This window comes from Miscanthus floridulus, chromosome 8 (genome assembly GCF_019320115.1).
Source record: "Miscanthus floridulus cultivar M001 chromosome 8, ASM1932011v1, whole genome shotgun sequence".
Classification (NCBI taxonomy): domain Eukaryota; kingdom Viridiplantae; phylum Streptophyta; class Magnoliopsida; order Poales; family Poaceae; genus Miscanthus; species Miscanthus floridulus.
Window position 1 is genome coordinate 164,284,090 of NC_089587.1, and position 18,741 is coordinate 164,302,830.

The 18,741-nt window shown below is 47.6% G+C and overlaps 1 protein-coding gene across 2 annotated transcripts; it reads right to left on the reverse strand.

Moving 5' to 3' along the window:
• Nucleotides 1-11,470: 11,470 nt before the first annotated feature.
• LOC136477474 (zinc finger transcription factor YY1-like) lies at nucleotides 11,471-17,792 on the reverse strand. Of its 2 annotated transcripts, none has more exons than XM_066475647.1 (6): nucleotides 17,372-17,792; nucleotides 17,215-17,273; nucleotides 16,208-16,407; nucleotides 15,997-16,086; nucleotides 12,262-12,405; nucleotides 11,471-12,175 (listed from the first exon to the last, which is right to left on the reverse strand). In XM_066475647.1, the coding sequence occupies exons 1-6, from the start codon at nucleotides 17,410-17,412 to the stop codon at nucleotides 11,678-11,680; spliced, it is 1,032 nt and encodes a 343-aa protein (XP_066331744.1). In that variant the 5' UTR covers nucleotides 17,413-17,792; the 3' UTR covers nucleotides 11,471-11,677. The 2 variants fall into 2 exon arrangements, with proteins under 2 accessions (XP_066331744.1, XP_066331743.1); XM_066475646.1 differs by having other exon boundaries at nucleotides 11,471-12,190.
• Nucleotides 17,793-18,741: the final 949 nt, after the last annotated feature.

Genomic DNA, 18,741 nt, shown 5'->3' on the forward strand with positions numbered 1-18,741 from the left:
CCTTTGCCGCACATAGACTAAATAGTCGACTCCACCTCGGGTTGCGAGATCCTCTCCTTTCTGGATGCCTACTCAAGCTATCACCAGATCACGATGAAAGAATCCGATCAGCTCACAACCTTGTTCATCACCCCGTATGGTTCGTACTGCTACGTGACCATGCCTTTCGGCTTGAAGAACGTTGGCGCCACCTACCAAAGGTGCATGCACCAATGCTTAATCGACCCGCTCGATTAGCCTAATCAAGCCGAGCGGCTGAAACCAACAATCGCTGTCTATGTTGATGACATAGTGGTCAAAATAGCTCAAGCTTGCGACCTGATCGCAAACTTGGCATCGACATTCGCGAACCCCTAAAGATTCAACATCAAGCTGAATCCCAAAAAATGTGTTTTCGGGGTTCCGAAGGGGAAGCTGCTTGGATACATCATGTCCGAGCACGGCATTGAGGCCAACCCCAAAAAGATCATGGACATCTCCAACATGGGCCCCATACACAACGTCAAGGGCGTACAAAGGCTCACCAGCTGTCCAGCTACCCTGAGCCGCTTCATCTCCCGGCTCGGCGAACGGGGGATGCCACTCTACAAGCTCCTCAAAAGGATGGATGCCTTCGTCTGGACTGAGGAAGCCCAGCAGGCTCTTGAAAGCCTCAAAACGTCCCTGATGTCAGCCCCAATCCTCATCACTCCCGAACAGGGAGAACCCCTCCTCCTTTACGTCGTGGCAAGCAACCATGTGGTGAGTGCCGCCCTGGTCGTCGAAAGGGAGGAGCCGGGACACCAGCTTAAGGTACAGCGACCCGTATACTTCATTGGAGAGGTACTTACCGACCCCAAGGTCCGGTACCCCTAGGTGTAGAAACTCCTATACGCCGTGCTAATGGCGACCAGGAAGCTCCTACACTACTTCACCGACCATGAAGTTGCGGTCGTCACTTCATACCCACTCGGAGACATCATCCGCAACCGTGATGCCGCGGGGCGAATCTCCAAGTGGGCACTCAAACTCATGAGCCATGACATCAGGTATACCCCTCGTACCGCTATTAAGTCTTAGGCTCTCGTAGATTTTGTTGCTGAATGGACGGAGGTCCAGCTACCGACCCCGGACGTCACCCATGAGTACTAGCCAATGTACTTCGACAGGTCCATAATGGCACCCAGCTCGAGGGCTAGAGTGGTTCTGATCTCCCTGGACGGGAGTAGGCTCCGCTATGCCATCCGCCTCCACTTTTTAGCTTCAAACAACGCTGCGGAATACGAGGCCCTTATCAACGGACTACGCATCGCCATTGAGCTTGGTGCTACGCGACTCTATGTTCGCGGCGACTTGGAACTAGTCGTTGATCAGGTCATGAAGGAGTCCTCCTACAAAAGCCCCCTCATGACAGCATACTGCTAAGAGGTGCGCAAGCTCGAGGACAAATTCCAGGGGATCGAGCTACATCACGTCCCTCGAAGGGACAACGAAACCGTTGATTTCCTTGCAAAATTGGCCGCCAGGCGGGATCCATCCCCGAGCGGGGTCTTCATTAACGACGTCCATGAGCCATCCACCCACATCCTAGAAAGTCTGATCCAGACACACCCCGATGCCCAGCCGACGCTCGGGGGCTCCGATCCCAGTACCTCTATGACGACGTCACTCACGAATGTCGCCGTGTTGGCACTCGATCAAACCAACTGGCGGGTACCGCTGCTCGCCTACCTCCTCGAGGAGTTTCTCCCACCCAAAAGGACTGAAGCCTGATGGATTGCTCGACGCGCCAAGACCTTTGTCGCGCTCAGTGATGAGCTCTACAAACGAGTCTATCAGGGGTACTCATGTAGTGTATCCCTACCAACCAGGGGAGGTAGCTCCTCCTCGAGGTCCATGCCGAGATTTGTGGGCATCACGCGGCCCCAAGGTCGCTGGTCAGAAAAGCCTTTCGCCAAGGTTTTTACTGGCCCACCGTGCTTTGAGATGCAGAGGAGGTCATCCGCAGGTGTGAAGGATGCCAGTTCTACGCTCGGCAAACCCATTTGCCAGCACAAGAGCTCCAAACCATCCCCATCACCTGGCCATTCGTGGTCTGGGGCCTCGACATGGTGGGACCCCTCAAAAAGGGCCCAGCCAGTTTCACTCACCTACTCGTAGCAGTCAACAAGTTCACCAAGTGGATAGAGGCCAAGCCCATCACCAACATCTACTCGGAGGAGGCAGTCAAATTCTTCCTCGACATCATCTACCGGTTCGGCGTTCCTAACTGTATCATCACTGACCACGGGACTAACTTCACCGAAAAGAAGTTCCTAGACTTCAACGATGGATTTGGCATCAGGATCGATAGGGCTTCGGTCGGACATCCACGAACTAATGGTCAGGTCAAACATGCCAATGGCATGGTCCTCCAAGGACTTAAGTCACGCATCTTCGATCGACTCAACAAGTACGCCGGGCGATGGGTTGCAGAGGTCCCAACGATCCTCTAGAGCCTAAGAACGACCCCAAACCGATCCATAGGATTCACACCCTTCTTCCTAGCCTATGGAGCCGAGGCAGTATTGTCCTCCAACCTCGACCACGGCGACCCAAGAGTGAAGGCTTTCGACCATGACCGAGCCATGGAGGCTCAACAAGACGCAGTCGACCTGCTCAAAGAGGCCCATGAGACGACCGTCATCCGCTCCGCTTGCTACCAACAGACCCTCCGTAGGTACCACGAAAGGAAGATTAGAGGGAGGATACTCAAAGTCAGCGATTTCATACTTCGGAGGACCCAATCAACAAAGGAAAAACACAAGCTCTCTCCACCATGGGAAGGGCCCTATACGGTGATCGAAGTAATTCAACCAGGCACCTACTGACTAGAGAATAACAACAGAAATGTTCTCACCAACACTTGGAACATCGAACAGCTACGTCGTTTTTCCCCTAAATTTGGTCTAACCGCTTTTCAGTTAACACATGCTCCTATAAGAGCGCCCTAGCCCAAACACTTTTAGCCCGGGTCGCTCGGGGGCTCCATAAGGGTACAATATTGAATATTACCTCTCTTTCTTTTTACTATCACACGATAAACAACTTCGTCCCCGAACGGAAGCACATTCCATTCCTTTGATTGCCCTACGTGACTCTGTTCTTACTCCCAACTGAACGCACCCCGCCATGACCTACGGTTACAAGCAGCCAAGCCCACGGGCCATGCCCAGGCTCTTAACAGCTGTAGCCTATGAAACTAACGGGCAGGTGAGAGAGAGAAAAGAATAAAAATGAAAGTTATGCTAGGATAAAAACAAGGAACCGATATCGTGGTTCTGTTACAAAAGCAGTACTGATGTATTCATTGATACAAAAAAACTGTTCACATAGGGACTCACCCACAAACTCAAACTATTACATTTTCTACTACTACAAATACTATTGCGGCATCTCGACGACATCGCCTGAACGCCAAAGGAGAAACCACGTCACATGACGCCGGACATAACGACAACCACTGGTGCCCCGCCCAGCTCCGCTCCCTTGACTTCGGCAAGCGCAACGGGTACCTCAGTAGAAGAGCATGGAGCTCCTGACCTTCTTACATAGTCGAGGCAGCTCCTAGGTAGGGGCACTGCTACTGAGGTATGGCCACCATGGCTAGAAGAGATCTCATCAAACTTTATGAACTAGCCAACCTGAGCAGCTATAGGCACGGAACCCTCCACCGGCACGATCCTGAGCAACTTCCCCTCTGACAAAGCTCGTCCGATGAAGATCCATAGGAGAAAATCCACACATGGCTCCATCCCGAAGAAGGCCTCACAGATTAATCTAGCATCGCCCACGATAGCCTGACGAGACGAAACGTGGCCTGGGTATGGCCCACCACTATCGCACGACCGGGCACGAAAACCGAAGCGTCACCACACGCAGGTAGCTCTCCGCATCCCCAGACAGGCTTGGAAAAAACCAAAACGAGATCTCCACCGGGAGAGACCATCGGGCTTCCTAAGTCGATCAAACGGCTCAGAAAGACACATCGAGACACAGGTAGGAAGCGAAGGGACGCCCCATGTAGGCCATGCCGACTCCGTCACGAACGACGAGCATGGGTCCTGGTCGGATGTTTCCGACTGAAGCTCTCCGAACCCCATCACTCAAGTCATCAAGGTGAACACTACCAACCCCCTCTATTTTCTTTATAATCATTTCATACATCCATACGCACATTCATTCCATACGCCCGTGCCTCCCGGACGATTCGGGCCCTGAATTGCCCGGGGGCTCAGGAACTAAGCATCGCACATGCAGCGAAATGCACCACAACGCTCCGTGTTGCATCATGAAATGGTAGTTGCCTCATTCGACATGAGCAACACCAGAGCCAGGGGAGAAAAACGTAGATGAGCCCCGTGCGGCCCTCACCCAGTCTGGCAGACCGGGTCATCTCAACCTTCTCATTCGATCCTGAACCTCTCGCCAAGCGCACAGAATCTCCATTGAGGGGAGGCCGTTAGGCCACCCGGGTCGGTCTCCGGAACGACCCAGACATCTACCGGGTTGTAGGTAAAGGAGCGGTGGAATGTCACAAAGAGAGCTATGCCGACCCCGTCACGAACGACGGACCCGGATTCTGCTCGATCATATCTGTTAGTGAACTCACCGAGCGCATCACTTGAGCCCGAGCGATCAGGACAAGCGACAAAACTCAGCCCCTCCGGTTGTGAGGAACCGAGGATAGGGTAACGCACACAACTCACACCGACCCCTACTAAGGCCCAGCAAGGCTCGGGGGCTCAAGACACAAAAAGCCAGGGTCTGCAAACCTAAACTTGCCCCTTCTGACTGCGCTCCAAACACCTAGGTCTGCAACCCCGATCTCGCCCCATCCGGCTACGCTCAGACTGCGCTCCAAAAACATTTGGGTCTACGACCCCTATCTCGCCCCATCCGGCTACGCTCCGACTGCGCTCCAAAAACACCTAGGTCTGTGACCCCGATCTTGCCCCATCCAGTTATGCTCCGACTGCGCTCCAAACGCCTAGGTCTACGACCCCGATCTCGCCCCATCCGGCTACGCTCCGACTGCGCTCCAAAAACTACCTGGGTCTATGACCCCGATCTCGGCCCATTAGGATCTGCGAGCACTGCCTTGTCGCCTCGCCTGATCCCAAAACTAACAAACTAACTGCCTCGGCTGCGTGGGCTGCACCGAGGCCGGTGTCCGCGAGCACCGCCTTGTCGCCTCGCCTAAAACTAATGAACTAATTGCCTCGCCTGATCCCACGGCACGCATCGATGCTAGGATCCACGAGCCCTGTCTCATCCGATCCCCAAACAACTAAATGCCTCGGCTGCATAATGACGCCTTGGTTAAACAAACTCTGTCCCAACTAAAAAACGCGTGCACACACCCGCTACCAAACACCCCCCAGACAGTTCTGCCCGAACCGCCCGAGGGCTCGGGGGCTACACCCGTGGGTGCGCTCGCGCGCACCCGCCGACAAAACTAAAACCTCGCCCACTAACAACACAGAAAACCCCCCAGACGGTTCTGCCCGAACCGCCCGGGGGCTCGGGGGCTACACCCGTGGGGTGTGCTCGCGCGCACCCGCCGTCAAGATAAAAATCCCCCGGACGATTCTGCCCGAATCGCCCGGGGGCTCCTATCAGGTTTATAAACCCGGGGTCCCTCGAGGACTGGCTTCCACGCCAAGGCTCGGCCCAAGCAGACATCACATAACTCATGGGCCGGTCCAAGTATCCAAAACAACAGGCCGAAAGGGCGGTCCAGTCACCGACCAGAAGGTCTGGCCGAAGAGGAACAACGCCCGCTCGTCGACTACTTCTGCCCACCTCTCCGACCGGAGCGCTCACTTTGGACTCCAGCCGCCTCCAGACGGCCTCTCCGATCGAAAGGCCTGGCCCAAGCACTAATTCCGACTCTGACCCCGCATCGCCAATCGGGGTTCATAGAAACCCTGCTCACCGCTCTTCTCCAACTGGCGCGACCAGAGTTGACTGGGCCATCTGACCGAGGACGCCCGCTCAAAAAGGACCAGGGGACAAACAGAGAAAGCAAGCCAGGGCGCACAAGTCAAACCACAATACCAGGGACCATACCCTGTACGCCTGCAGGAACAGTACTCTGCAACCACCCTGACACAAACAGTATTGTAGGCGCCGACATTTCCCTCTATAGTATTGTGGGCGCCATTAACTCTCATACGGTAAGGCCCCCCACATGCCTCTAGGCATCGATAGTGTTGTGGGCGTCGGGATTTACCATACCGGGTGAACATAGTGAAACTCCTCACATGCCTCTAGGCATCAATAGTATTTGTAGGTACCGACACCTGCCATTCCTGAAGAAGGCAACGCAACCTCCCACATGCATCTGGAATTCTATAGTGACATCAACAGTGTTGTGGGCGCCTACCATTATCTTGTACCCGTCGGCATGGGCAACAAAGCTCAGTAGCATACGTACCCTCACCCTCTCACTTGTAAAGCCATCCCCTTTATCTATAAAAGGGGATGCGCTCCCTCCAACGTAAGGGAGAGCCCCTTTTAGTTAAAAAAAACATCGATCAAGTTCACTAGCTCACAACCACAGAACCGCCGGGTTCGGACCTCAAGCACACGCTTGAACACTTAGCTCATAGCATAGCTCCTGTCGCTCTTGGCCCTTCCGACCAAAGCCGACTGGACCTCTTGTACACCCCATCTTTCTCCTTCTCGTTTGTAACCCCACTGCAAACTTCGAGCACCTGGGCTCAGGAATAAAGTCACTGACCGACTCAAATTGGACGTAGGGCACATTGCCTGAACCAGTATAAACCCTGTGTCATTGAGTGTTGGGCCACCTTCGATCACAATGTACAGCAAAACTACAAATATTTACTAGTTGGTCACTTTCTATACCGACAATCTTGCACATGCATGAAACACCTATTCCTACATCTAGGTTCGAATCACCAAACCTCACTCGAAGAGTCATGGAACTTAGGTTCTATCGACAGTTTGATGGAGTGTCCGTCAAACCCACGGAGAGTCCTATAATCCCAAAACTTAACCAAATCCTACAACCAGAACCTTTACACCCTCTCAGAGTAAAGTGGCAGAGTGTTCGGAGAGCATAGCGGAGGATCCACCAAATTATAAAATTAGTTCCTTGAAAACCCGTAGCAACCAGTTTCCAGCGAAGTGTCCGTGGTAACTCACGAAGAGTCCGCCAATTTATAAGAATAGATTTCCAGAGAACCCGAGAGCTCCCAGTTCTTATCGGAGAGTCCATCAACTGGCATGGAGTGTCCGTCAAGAACTGTTCACCAGGAAAAACCAAGTCCCGAACCAACAGAGTGTTCCATGGAACAATCCGCAAATCACGGAGTGTCTGTCATCTATGACGGAAAGTCCGTCAACCTTTCCAAAACTAAAATAGAGCCAGTTAGTCTCGGGAATCAATTCAGCGGAGTGTCCGCCACTTATAGCGGAGTGTCCGCCAAATGACAGAAGATGTTGTGTTGTTTAGAACAATACTCATGAGGTCAACAAACCTTAACCACACTAGGTAACAATTAGTGCAATAGTATGGTCTAGTTAGATGTCTCTTCCCAAGTTCCAAATCGCAATCTCTACCTTTATCTCCTTATCGGATCATGTGGCTATCTCCAATCCTTGTATCCTCTCTTTCAGGTTCGGTTAGCTTGTGAGGACCATGTATAAGTCATCATCGTCATCCTTAGTCATCGAGATGACATATTAGGCAAGCACCCCACTACTATGAACCCTATTTTGGTTACTTACTACTTGTCTCATTAAGAGTTATGCATTTCATTTGAAAATGATCAATAATTAAAATTGTTCCACTAAATTAGATGTACTCACCTAAGTAACCCTAGCCTTCACTTAACCAATGGGTTGGGATTCATTTAATGCTTAGTTCCTTATATTCGTTAGAAGTCGGGTGTGAGAAGGAAACTCACTCTCGCGCGTGTAGGAGGCTTCACCAGGCTAATTTAATTATCAAAACTCACTAGGGTGACAACTTACCTATTTGCTCAATTTGACTAAGGACCCACTCCAACTTAATATCTTAATTTGATGATCAATTTTGGAAATCTCTACTCATACGAGGGGTAAGGTCACTATGAGTGTTGGATCTCAAGTGACATAGCTCGTGGAATAATTAAGGACCGTTCATTGGGATAGTGAGTCCGAGTAACCACCCGTACAGACCACATGTCGCATATGGGGGTGACAAGCCAAGTAACTAATTGCAACCGGGCTATCCGTGAAACTGGCATGAAGGTGGTGCTGGGTAGATGGAATGAGCCATTACCTGGGAACCTATCAACACCCTTTCGTGGACAGTCTTGGTCGGATTAGGGAAAGGTTGGAGATGTGAGGCAACTCTTACTCGGACACGAGTATTGTGGTTCATCCTGTTCTCCGTGTGGATATAGTTGTACACCTCTGCAGAGTTTATTTGAAAGCTTGATGTCTCTCGGGATGGAACATTCGATTGTTCCTACTTCTAGACCCATTGTAGTGTTCGTCGATGATACTTGTTATGAGATGATTTATAATGCTAATCACCTTAATTAGGTTACTCATTACTCCTTGTCAAGAACTTGTAATTGCTACTTAATTTAATTATGAGTCATGAGCACGTCATTCTTTAATAAACGCCATGCTTTTCTGTAAATGTATAAATGCCTGATAATTCTCTCTTGGATCCACCAAGTATTTATATGTTGGAATTAAGTCTCATATGAGTACGAAATGTACTCATGGTGCTGTCATTAAGTTATTTGTAGGTACTTCGGCTCGATGACAATTGAGCCGAGCTCAATAAGCTGAAGAATAGTAGACTCTGGAATGGGCAATTCCAACGTGAGCTGTAAGTTAACTCTGATGTTTTGTGCATGAGTGCTTAGAAAAGATCAACCATAGAATGAGTTAATTTAATAAGTTGTAACTTCATCAACTCTGTGTTCGAATCATAATGATTACGACGGTTTTGAAATTAAATGTAACTTTTGTGTACGATAAATGAATTCACGTGATTGTTTGATAATTGGATTGTTATATGTCACTCAACCATTAAAAAGATCCTGGAGAGGAGGTGCGCCTGGCACTCTCCTAGGGGCCTCGTGTCGGTCGGGACCAGTATAGGTTGGTCGAGAGGACGACACCTGTGCTTGTCAGACAGATGTGGGACCACTCCCCCCAAAACGCTCACTTCACATATTTGCTTCGTAACCTTCACGATGATGCCACGTGTCACCCCCAATTCCCGCCGGAACCGCACTCGGGTTTTGAGGCCAAAACTCGGAAACCGTCCTGCCAGTGGTTTTGAGGCCCAAACCACCAAACCGCTCGTGGATATGCTCGCCCCACGATCTCGACACGTGTCACCGTCGTCCTCGACCGCCCGATCGCCAAGTCCTCCAGTGCCTCCGCTTGACTAGCTCGACCGCCATCTTGACCCGGTCAACATGGTCCAGTCCTCCATGTACACTTGCACTCATTGGTGCCTCAGGTGTCAACCACCATGATCGGTCCTCCAGGTTCTCCGGTCCCTCGGTCCAAGCCCGGCGTCCGTTCTTCATCGCTCCAGTCCATCGCCATGAACCCGCCTGACCTTCACCTTCGCCGTCAACCATCGCCTCTGAACTCCACGCCTGCACACCATAAGCCAAGAGACATGTTTCACAACCCAACTCATGCCTCAGTTAGTTCAACAACTCAACCCAAGACGCTACTCTAATTGACAATCACTCATCACAACTCGAGCCACATAGGCACATATCAACCATGTGTTTGCAATCTCCCCCTGATGAGTCCATTGTCAACACCAAACACAAAAAAAAAGAAAAGAAAAACAGAGAACTCGCTCCAATGACCAAAAGCCAGTGAAAAGCCAAAATGAGGTTATTTGAAATGAGCAAAGCTTGATCCCCAAAGACATGGGCAATGGCTCGACGCAACCAAGCAAAAATACCTAGTCCTCAAGAAGAGGCAGAAAGGGCTCAACACCACTAGCAAGAAATCAGAGCAACTTCGAAAACTCCTGAAACACTGCTAGTCCCTCCGGAAGAGGCAAAGGCTCAACACAACTAGCAAAAGCAGCTCAAATATGCAACTCTCCCTGGACAAATGCAAACTCTCACAAATGAATGCACTCTCAGCAAGTTTTCCTCGTAGGGTGCTTTCCCCTTAAGGTGGATTCTTTGTGTATATCTAATTCTTCTCCTTGTTGATACACGCACTCAGCAGCAAGCCTCCCAAAACTACAACTCCCCCTGAAAATATGTTATGTATGCAAGGGATGCAGAAAATATAGGAGCTTCAGGGGTATAGCAACCAGAATGAAAAGATGCTCTAAGTGGTGTTGTCCTATGAGTAAAGCAATAGATCCGTGTGCTAGCAAATGCTCAAACTGATCTTATGATACAAAGTGTGATGTTTAAACATTTGGATCAGTTTTAAGCAGTTTTAAGGAATAAGTTCACCACTAAAGATAACACATAGCAGGTATAAGCAGGAAATCAGGTGAACTACCTTAAACAGTGGTCAATCAACATGCCAAAGACGACCGTAAGACTTGTGTATAGCTAGACACATAATCAAGTAGGGCAGGTGGCTGCCTACGCAACTTCCATTCTAGTGCTAGGAGGATGGACCCTGCGCAAAACATCGGTGGCAGGCAACGTTGTCCTTATGATCTCGTGCTGCAGCTGCCTCGGAGAAGTTCCGATTCTTTCGATCTCAGGATGATCTCTTGTCCACATGAACCTGATCTGGCGGATTTGTCCGAGGTTGGGCACCACCAGGCGCCAATCATCGGTGACGCCTAGTGACATCTCTTCTCTTACTTTCTGGGTCACAAAATATAACTCCACTTAGATTTGTAATGAATTTCGTAATGTTAATCGTATGTATCAATCTATATAAAAATACTAGATACCGATGGTCAAATTATGCAATAGCGCATATAGCTAGCTTTTTTTTATCATAGTAATATTTTGATTTTTTTTTACTTAAACTTTTTTTTGTAAGTAGTTTTGTTTCTTTGTTTGATCATATGGAATAGGTAATCTCTCGTTGTTTGTCTTCACACGATGCTCTTATTCCACTGACCCAACGTATAACTTGGGTGGCATGGAGTTACTGCACCAATAGGACCAGGGAGCCCATGGACCATGGTCACCAAGATTGTGTGGCGCGCTGATCTCGCTCAACTCATGAAAGAGCTCGGGGGCGCGTTCTGCTTATTCACAAGTTCAGCATCCATGCTCACTCTGAAATCCATGAACACACTCTCGCACACTTCCTTACTCTGAAACCTGTGGATACATTACATTCTCAAAGCAAACATGGAATGCTCATATTACAAATGTAAGGCTGACAAGATTGATTGCCAACCACCAATCAGGGCTACGATAACTGATAACTCATTTGTGATAACAAACCAAAAGGCACAGACACAAAAACAAGCGAACCGGAACAATGATCCATTATCTTTTCCCAACTCATGTCATGTCTACTTAAGAAGGAGCAGGCCAGCTACAACCTCTGTTGCCTACTAAGCCAGCCTTATTTTAAAATTGTACATGTATGCAAAAGCTATAATCCCCCAAAGTTTAAAAATTATGGTATATGCACATTGCACAACTACAGACAAAGAATGCCTGCTAGCAGCTCATTCTTCGTCTTCGGTTTCCTCGTCGTCGCTGCTAGCAGCTCTGTTGTAGTTCCATCTATCCTCGACATTGTTGCCTGCCTCTTCCTCGGTCTCCTCGCTGTCATCCTCGTACATCACTTTCCTCGGCCACTGCTGCTCCTCAGGGAGGTTCACAGCTGGCGACGGCGCTGCGTACCCTCCTTTGTGCTTGGGGATCTTGGCCGGTGGCATCCTAGTGGTGATGTCTGGCTTGCTCCTGTGGGAACTCTTTGAGATGCTGCGCTTTGAAGAGGCAGCGCCTTGTGGGCCACCATCCTGGTAGTGGTTGGGGTGTTCTTTTTTCAAATGGAGGTTCAGCTTGTACTCGTGGATGTATGCCTTGTCGCAACCATCGTAGGGGCAGACGTAAGGGCGCTCAGCTGAGGGAGCTGGAGGCGTTGCTGATACCTTTGCTGGCTTAGGGGGCTGGTGTGGATCTCCAATTGCACTTTGGTTCATTGTGGACGCACCTGGATTCTGCAGGCCAACAGCCTATATTTGTCTCATTACAAAATTATTTCACAAGCAGAAATGCACACACAGTAACTGGTAAGAGATCTTACTTTCTCATGTTGTTGCCTGATATGAGCTCTTAATTTTGATTCTTGTGTAAATCTTCGGCCACATTCTGGGTACTGGCACACATGATAGTTATCCGCAGAATGTGTTTTCATGTGTGCCTTTAAATTAAAATCCAACGAAAAAGCCTGCAATAATCAAGGCACATGATATTAATAACACATATTGGCAGATAAAAACTAATAATAACAAATGCCAAAAGCTGCATTTATTTCACCAATTAGAAATATGGCATATCACATGCATTCTAGAAAGCTTCTAACGAGCCATGCAAAGATACCATACCACCAACAAAGAGTCTCTTGTTGGCACCACTCTGCTTGAGATTTTTCCTTACCCCGACAACAACAGAGCATTTTCAAGTATTTTAGGCTGTTCTGCACAAGGACAACACTACGTATCTACTCCACGGTAGTTGCAAAACAACTATTATGAGCACAACCATTGTCTAAACATTAACTTTCTCTTTAGTATGTATATCAAAAACTTTGTGGAGTATGAAAAGGGGACCACAACTGAATCTTAACGCAACAAATGGAACAAAATTAAAAGATCAAACCTTTATAACAGAACATGCAGCAACAACAACAACAACAACAAAGCCTTTAAGTCACAAAAAAGTTAGGGTAGGCTAGAGTGGAAACCCAACAGAAGCAATCAAGGTTCACGTGAATAGCTGTCTTCCAAGCACTCCTATCTAAGGCTAAGTCTTTTGGTATATTATATCATTTCAAGTCTCATTTTATTGCCTCTACCCAAGTCAACTTCGGTCTTCCTCTGCCTCTCTTTACGTTACTATCCTGGCTTAGGATTCCACTACGCACCGGTGCCTCTGGAGGTCTCCGTTGGACATGTCCAAACCATCTCAACCGGTGTTGGACAAGCTTTTCTTCAATTGGTGCTATACCCCTAATCTATCACGTACATCATCGTTCCGAACTCGATCTTTTATTGTATGACCGCAAATCCAACGCAACATACGTATTTCCGCGACACTTATCTGTTGAACATGTCGTCTTTTCGTAGGCCAACATTCTGCACCATACAACATAACAGGTCTAATCGTCATCCTATAAAACTTGCCTTTTAGCTTCTGTGGTACCCTTTTGTCACATAGGACACCAGATGCTTGCCGCCACTTCATCCACCCTGCTTTGATTCTATGGCTAACATCTTCATTAATATCCCCGTCTCTCTGTAGCATTGATCCTAAATATCGAAAGGTATCCTTCCTAGGCACTACTTGACCTTCCAAACTAATATCTTCCTCCTCCTGAGTAGTAGTGCCGAAGTCACATCTCATATACTCAGTTTTAGTTCTACTGAGTCTAAAACCTTTTGACTCCAAAGTCTCCCGCCATAACTCCAGTTTCTGATTCACTCATGTCCGGCTTTCATCAACTAGCACTACATCATTCGCGAAAAGCATACACCAAGGGATGTCCCCCTTGTATGTCCCTTGTGACCTCATCCATCACTAAGGCAAACAAATAAAGGCTCAAAACTGACCCTTGATGTAGTCCTATCATAATCGGAAAGTCATCCGTGTCTCCGTCACTTATTCGAACTCTAGTCACAACATTGTTGTACATGTCCTTAATGAGCCCGACGTACTTCGTTGGGATTTTATGTTTGTCCAAAGCCCATCACATAACATTCCTTGATATTTTATCATAAGCCTTCTCTAAGTCAATATAAACCATGTGTAGGTCCTTCTTCTTCTCCCTATACCACTTCATAACTTGTCTTATTAAAAAAATGACTTCCATGGTTGACCTTCCAGGTATGAAACCAAATTGGTTCATAGAGACCCGCGTTATTGCTCTCAAGCGATGCTCGATAACTCTCTCCCATAGCTTCATAGTATGGCTCATCAACTTAATTCCCCGGTAATTAGTACAACTTTGAATATCCCCTTTATTCTTGTAGATCGGTACCAATATACTTATCCTCCACTCATCAGGCATCTTGTTCGATTGAAAAATATGGTTGAACCGCTTGGTTAGCCATACTATAGCTATGTCCCCGAGGCATCTCCACACCTCGATTAGGATGCCATCCGGTCCCATCACCTTACCTTCTTTCATCCTTTTCAACGCCGCTCTGACATCAGATTCTTGAATTCTCCGCACAAAGCGCCTATTGGTGTCATCAAAAGAGTCATCCAACTGAAAGGTTGTGTCCATATTCTCCCATTGAACAATTTATCAAAATACTCTTGTCATCGATGTCAGATCTCATCCTCCTTCACCAAGAGATGCTCACTTTCATCCTTAATGCACTTAACTTGGTTGAAGTCCCTTGTCTTTCTCTCACGAGCCCTAACCATCCTATAAATGTCATTCTCTCCTTCCTTCGTACTCAAATGTTGGTAAAGATCCTCGTACGCTCTACCCTTTGCCACACTTACAGCTTGTTTTGCAGTCTTCTTTGCCACCTTGTACTTCTCTATGTTGTCCACACTCATGTCATGGTACAAGCGCCTATAGCATTCTTTCTTCTCCTTAATAGCCCTTTAGACTTTCTCGTTCCACCACCAAGTATCTTTAGCCTCGCCTCCACTTCCTTTGGTTACTCTACACACCTCTGAGGCCATCTTCCGAATGTTGGTTGTCATCTTCTCCCACATGTTGTTTATGTCCTCTTCTTTCTTCTAAGAGCCCTCTTTGATAACCCTTTCCCTGAAAATACCTCTGACGTCTCCCCTTTCAGTTTCCATCACTTTGTTCTTTCAATCTTAGCTTGTTTATCCCTACGGGCACGCACCTGAAAATGAAAGTCTGCAACCAAAATCTTATGTTGAAAAACAACACACTTCCCTGGTATCACCTTGCAACCCAAGCATGCTCGTTTGTCCTTTCTTCTTGCAAGGACAAAATCAATCTAGCTAGAGTGTTGTCCGCTCCTGAAGGTCACTAGATGAGATTCTCTCTTTGTAAAGAAAGTGTTGGCTATCATCAGGTCAAAAGCTACCGCGAAGTCTATAACTTCCTCCCCCTCCTGATTCCTACTACCATACCCAAAACCTTCATGAACTGCCTCGAAACCTGCGCTTGTAGTACCTACATGCCCATTAAGATCTCCTCCTATAAAAAGCTTCTCACTACTAGGTACAGCTCTAATCAAGCCATCTAAGTCTTCTTAGAACTGTCTCTTAGCACTCTCGTCGAGCCTACTTGGGGGGCATACGCACTAATTACGTTCAAGACCATATCATCAACAACAAGCTTGACTAAGATAATCATATCTCCTTGCTTTCTCACTCCCACCACACCATTCTTGAGGCTCTTATCAATCAAAACTGCTACTCCATTTCTATTCACTACTGTCCCTGTGTACCAAAGCTTGAAACATGTATTGTCCACCTCCTTCGTCTTCTTACCCTTCCATTTAGTCTCTTGAACGCATAATATATTTACACGCCTCCTAGTCGCGGTATCAACTAATTCTCTTAACTTACCTGTAAGCGACCCTACATTCCAACTACCTAAACGGATCCTAGTTGGTTCGACTAGCTTCCTTACCCTTCGCACTCGTCGACTCAAATGTGAAAAAGAAATCAAGCATCAAACATCTCTATGTACAGTACAAATTTCTACTTCATAACTAAGTATTTCTAGTAACATGCTAGAAAAGAGAAAAGTACAAATTGCCTATGATTAGAAGAAACTACAGTCAGGAAATGAATAGCAAGCACAACGGAGGGCCAGTGTGATTACCTTTCCACAACCTTCATGTGGGCACACAAAATTCTTTTCTCCTGTATGGATAAGAAAATGCCTTTTCAACTTAGAGCTATCTAAAAATTTCTGCAAAATCAGATTTATCAGAAAAAAAAAATAGTCAAGCAACTGAAATAGAACCATGCCTTTGCAGACTGAAGATTACTCTCTGGGAGTCTGGGATGTGAGCAGGAATGATAAACAGTACCTTGCCACAGTTCTCGTAGTGACAGATATATTGCCTCTCCCCATGAACATGAGCATGCTTCCTAAGAGCCCCTGCATCAAAAAATGTTTTCCCACATCCTTCGTAGCTGCATAGAAAGAGAACCTCAGAGTTCAGTTCAGGCGTTGCAGACTCTGCCCCCTGCTCCTTGTCCTTAGCCTTCAAAGCGGCCAGTCTATCCTCTATAAATAAATAGAGTAATAATATTAACAGAAGAATGAAAATATTAAGCTGAAGGAATAAGAAAGAATTCAACTACTTCATAGTTATTAACAGTAATAAAACAATCGGAATATCCAACAAAGAATTCCGCCTTCTTGTGTGTATTTGTCGGCAAATTGGGTGAGAACTTTATACTCTTCATAAATACTCCATCCGTTCTAAATTTTAAGACGTTTTATCTTTTCTAGATACATAACCTTTGTTATGCAATTAGCTATACATTATGTCTAGATACATAGTAAAAGCAATGTATCTATAAAAGCCAAAACATCTTATAATTTAGAATGGGGAGAGTAAGTTGGGTTACATTGTCCAAACCAGTTAGGAGTCAGCAATCCAAAAAAACACATTGGTATGCTGGTGGCAGACCCCTAAATAGAATGTACTAAGTTTTCCTCTAGTTTCAACTGAACTTACCACTCTTACTTGGAGACTAACAAGCAATCAAGCATATATATGTATTGCCTCTACTGAAATCTCAATTTTTTTGAGTGGAACTAAACAATCATCCCTTCCGTGCGCTCCAGAAGTATTACAATTTAGAAATATGTGATGCAATCAGTACAAGAAACATGAAAAGACTTGGCTTGGTCCACCGGTCTTGTACAGGCCTCTCAAGTAATTGGGAATTCGCATGGATATGGATGAATCGCTGGTGAAAAGCACCAGAGAGGGCAGTTCTCAGTGCAAAACATGACTATGACATGACAGTACAGTCACAGAATAAAAGGCTCAGCAGCAGCAAGCAATCAGCGGGCGCAGCGTACCTCGCACCCACTTGTAGAGCGTGCAGGGGCCTCCGGCGACGACCAGATCTTGCGGGACCCTGACGAGACAACAGGTCAGATGGAAATCGAAGAGCGGGGCTAACGAGGGGAGGAGGGGGACTGTCAGAGCCATCGGACGGGCAAGCGGTCAACTCACCACTCCTTCACCCAGCGGTAACGGCGGCGGGCGACCTGCATCTCCGGACGCGGCGGGGGCAGAGAGCCGGCGGGCGGCAGCGGAGGAGAGGGGGAGCGCTAGGGATTGGGGACCGTGGAAGAAAAGGGGAGCGTGGGGGGGTGGGGTGGGTAGGAAGACTAGGAGGAGCACGAGGCGGAGTCGTCCTTGGTGCGATAGGATTGGGCATGGTGGTGACCGCCCCGCCCCAGGCTCCGCGAGGAGATAGATGTATGGCTATGGATGCCATGCCCGACTCGGCGACTCCCAGCGCCGTCCGACTCCTAGCTCAACACGGTGGGGTGGGGCATCTGATGGCTCGAGGCACCGCGTTTCTTCTGCCTTTTTCGGGGCGTGCGTGCGCTGCTGCGCTTCGTCTTCCGTGGTGCGGAACAATGGGGGTTTGCAGTCAATCAGCTACGGAAAGAGTTGGGAGGGCGACGGGGTTCAAAAGGCAAATGAGCATAAAAAAACATAAATTTTGCCAAAAAAAAAGGGACAGCGACATTCTCATCTACAATTTTCAAAACAATTTTATCAGCTTCAACTTTTTATATAAAAGCGTATATAAACCAACAAATGTATATACAATTATTTACGTCGGTCTAACGTTCGATGAGGCTATGTGGGCCTACTGATACAAAAATAAAAATTAATCAAGCCTAAAGTTCTTGTACGATTTATTAGAGCATATTGAAGAGTTTTTTATAATTTACTCTCTAAAACATCATTTAGAGAGATATTTACATAAAAATTATTTTTTATACCTATATGCACACCTCGAACTTACATGGGTCACCAATCGAAATGGCTGGTTTGGAATGAGTTATTTAATTTGTCGCCAAGTCTCATGTTCGTTGCTAAACCAAAATATCATATACAACATACCTTTTAATTTTATATAAAACTGGATCATCGTCGGAGATCCTAGGCAGTACTATGTCCAGTTTTAGCTTACTCGGCAAGCTGAATCAACGTGAAACCCATGAGGCCCCACATGTTAGTGGCTAGCCCCACATCAGTGCCGCTCCTCTACTTCACCGGCCGTTGTTCTCGCCGTCTTGGCCGTCTTTCTCGCTTACCGGGGTGCGTATGCCATGCCGCGTCCCGGGATTCGACGGCGCCCTCCCGTCGAAGCACTGCGCCGGGTGGCCTCCGCCCGCGCCATCACGCCGCGCGCTGTGTACGCCTTGCTGCAGCTAACATCTGCCCCGTGTCGTGCGGTTTCCGCGGCGTCGGATGCGTGGGGCGGGCCCCACATGGTTCATGGGTATTCAGTTGAATACCCAAAATTTTCAAACAAAAGAAATTCATATACCTATGCATATTATACATGTATATAGACAGCTGGG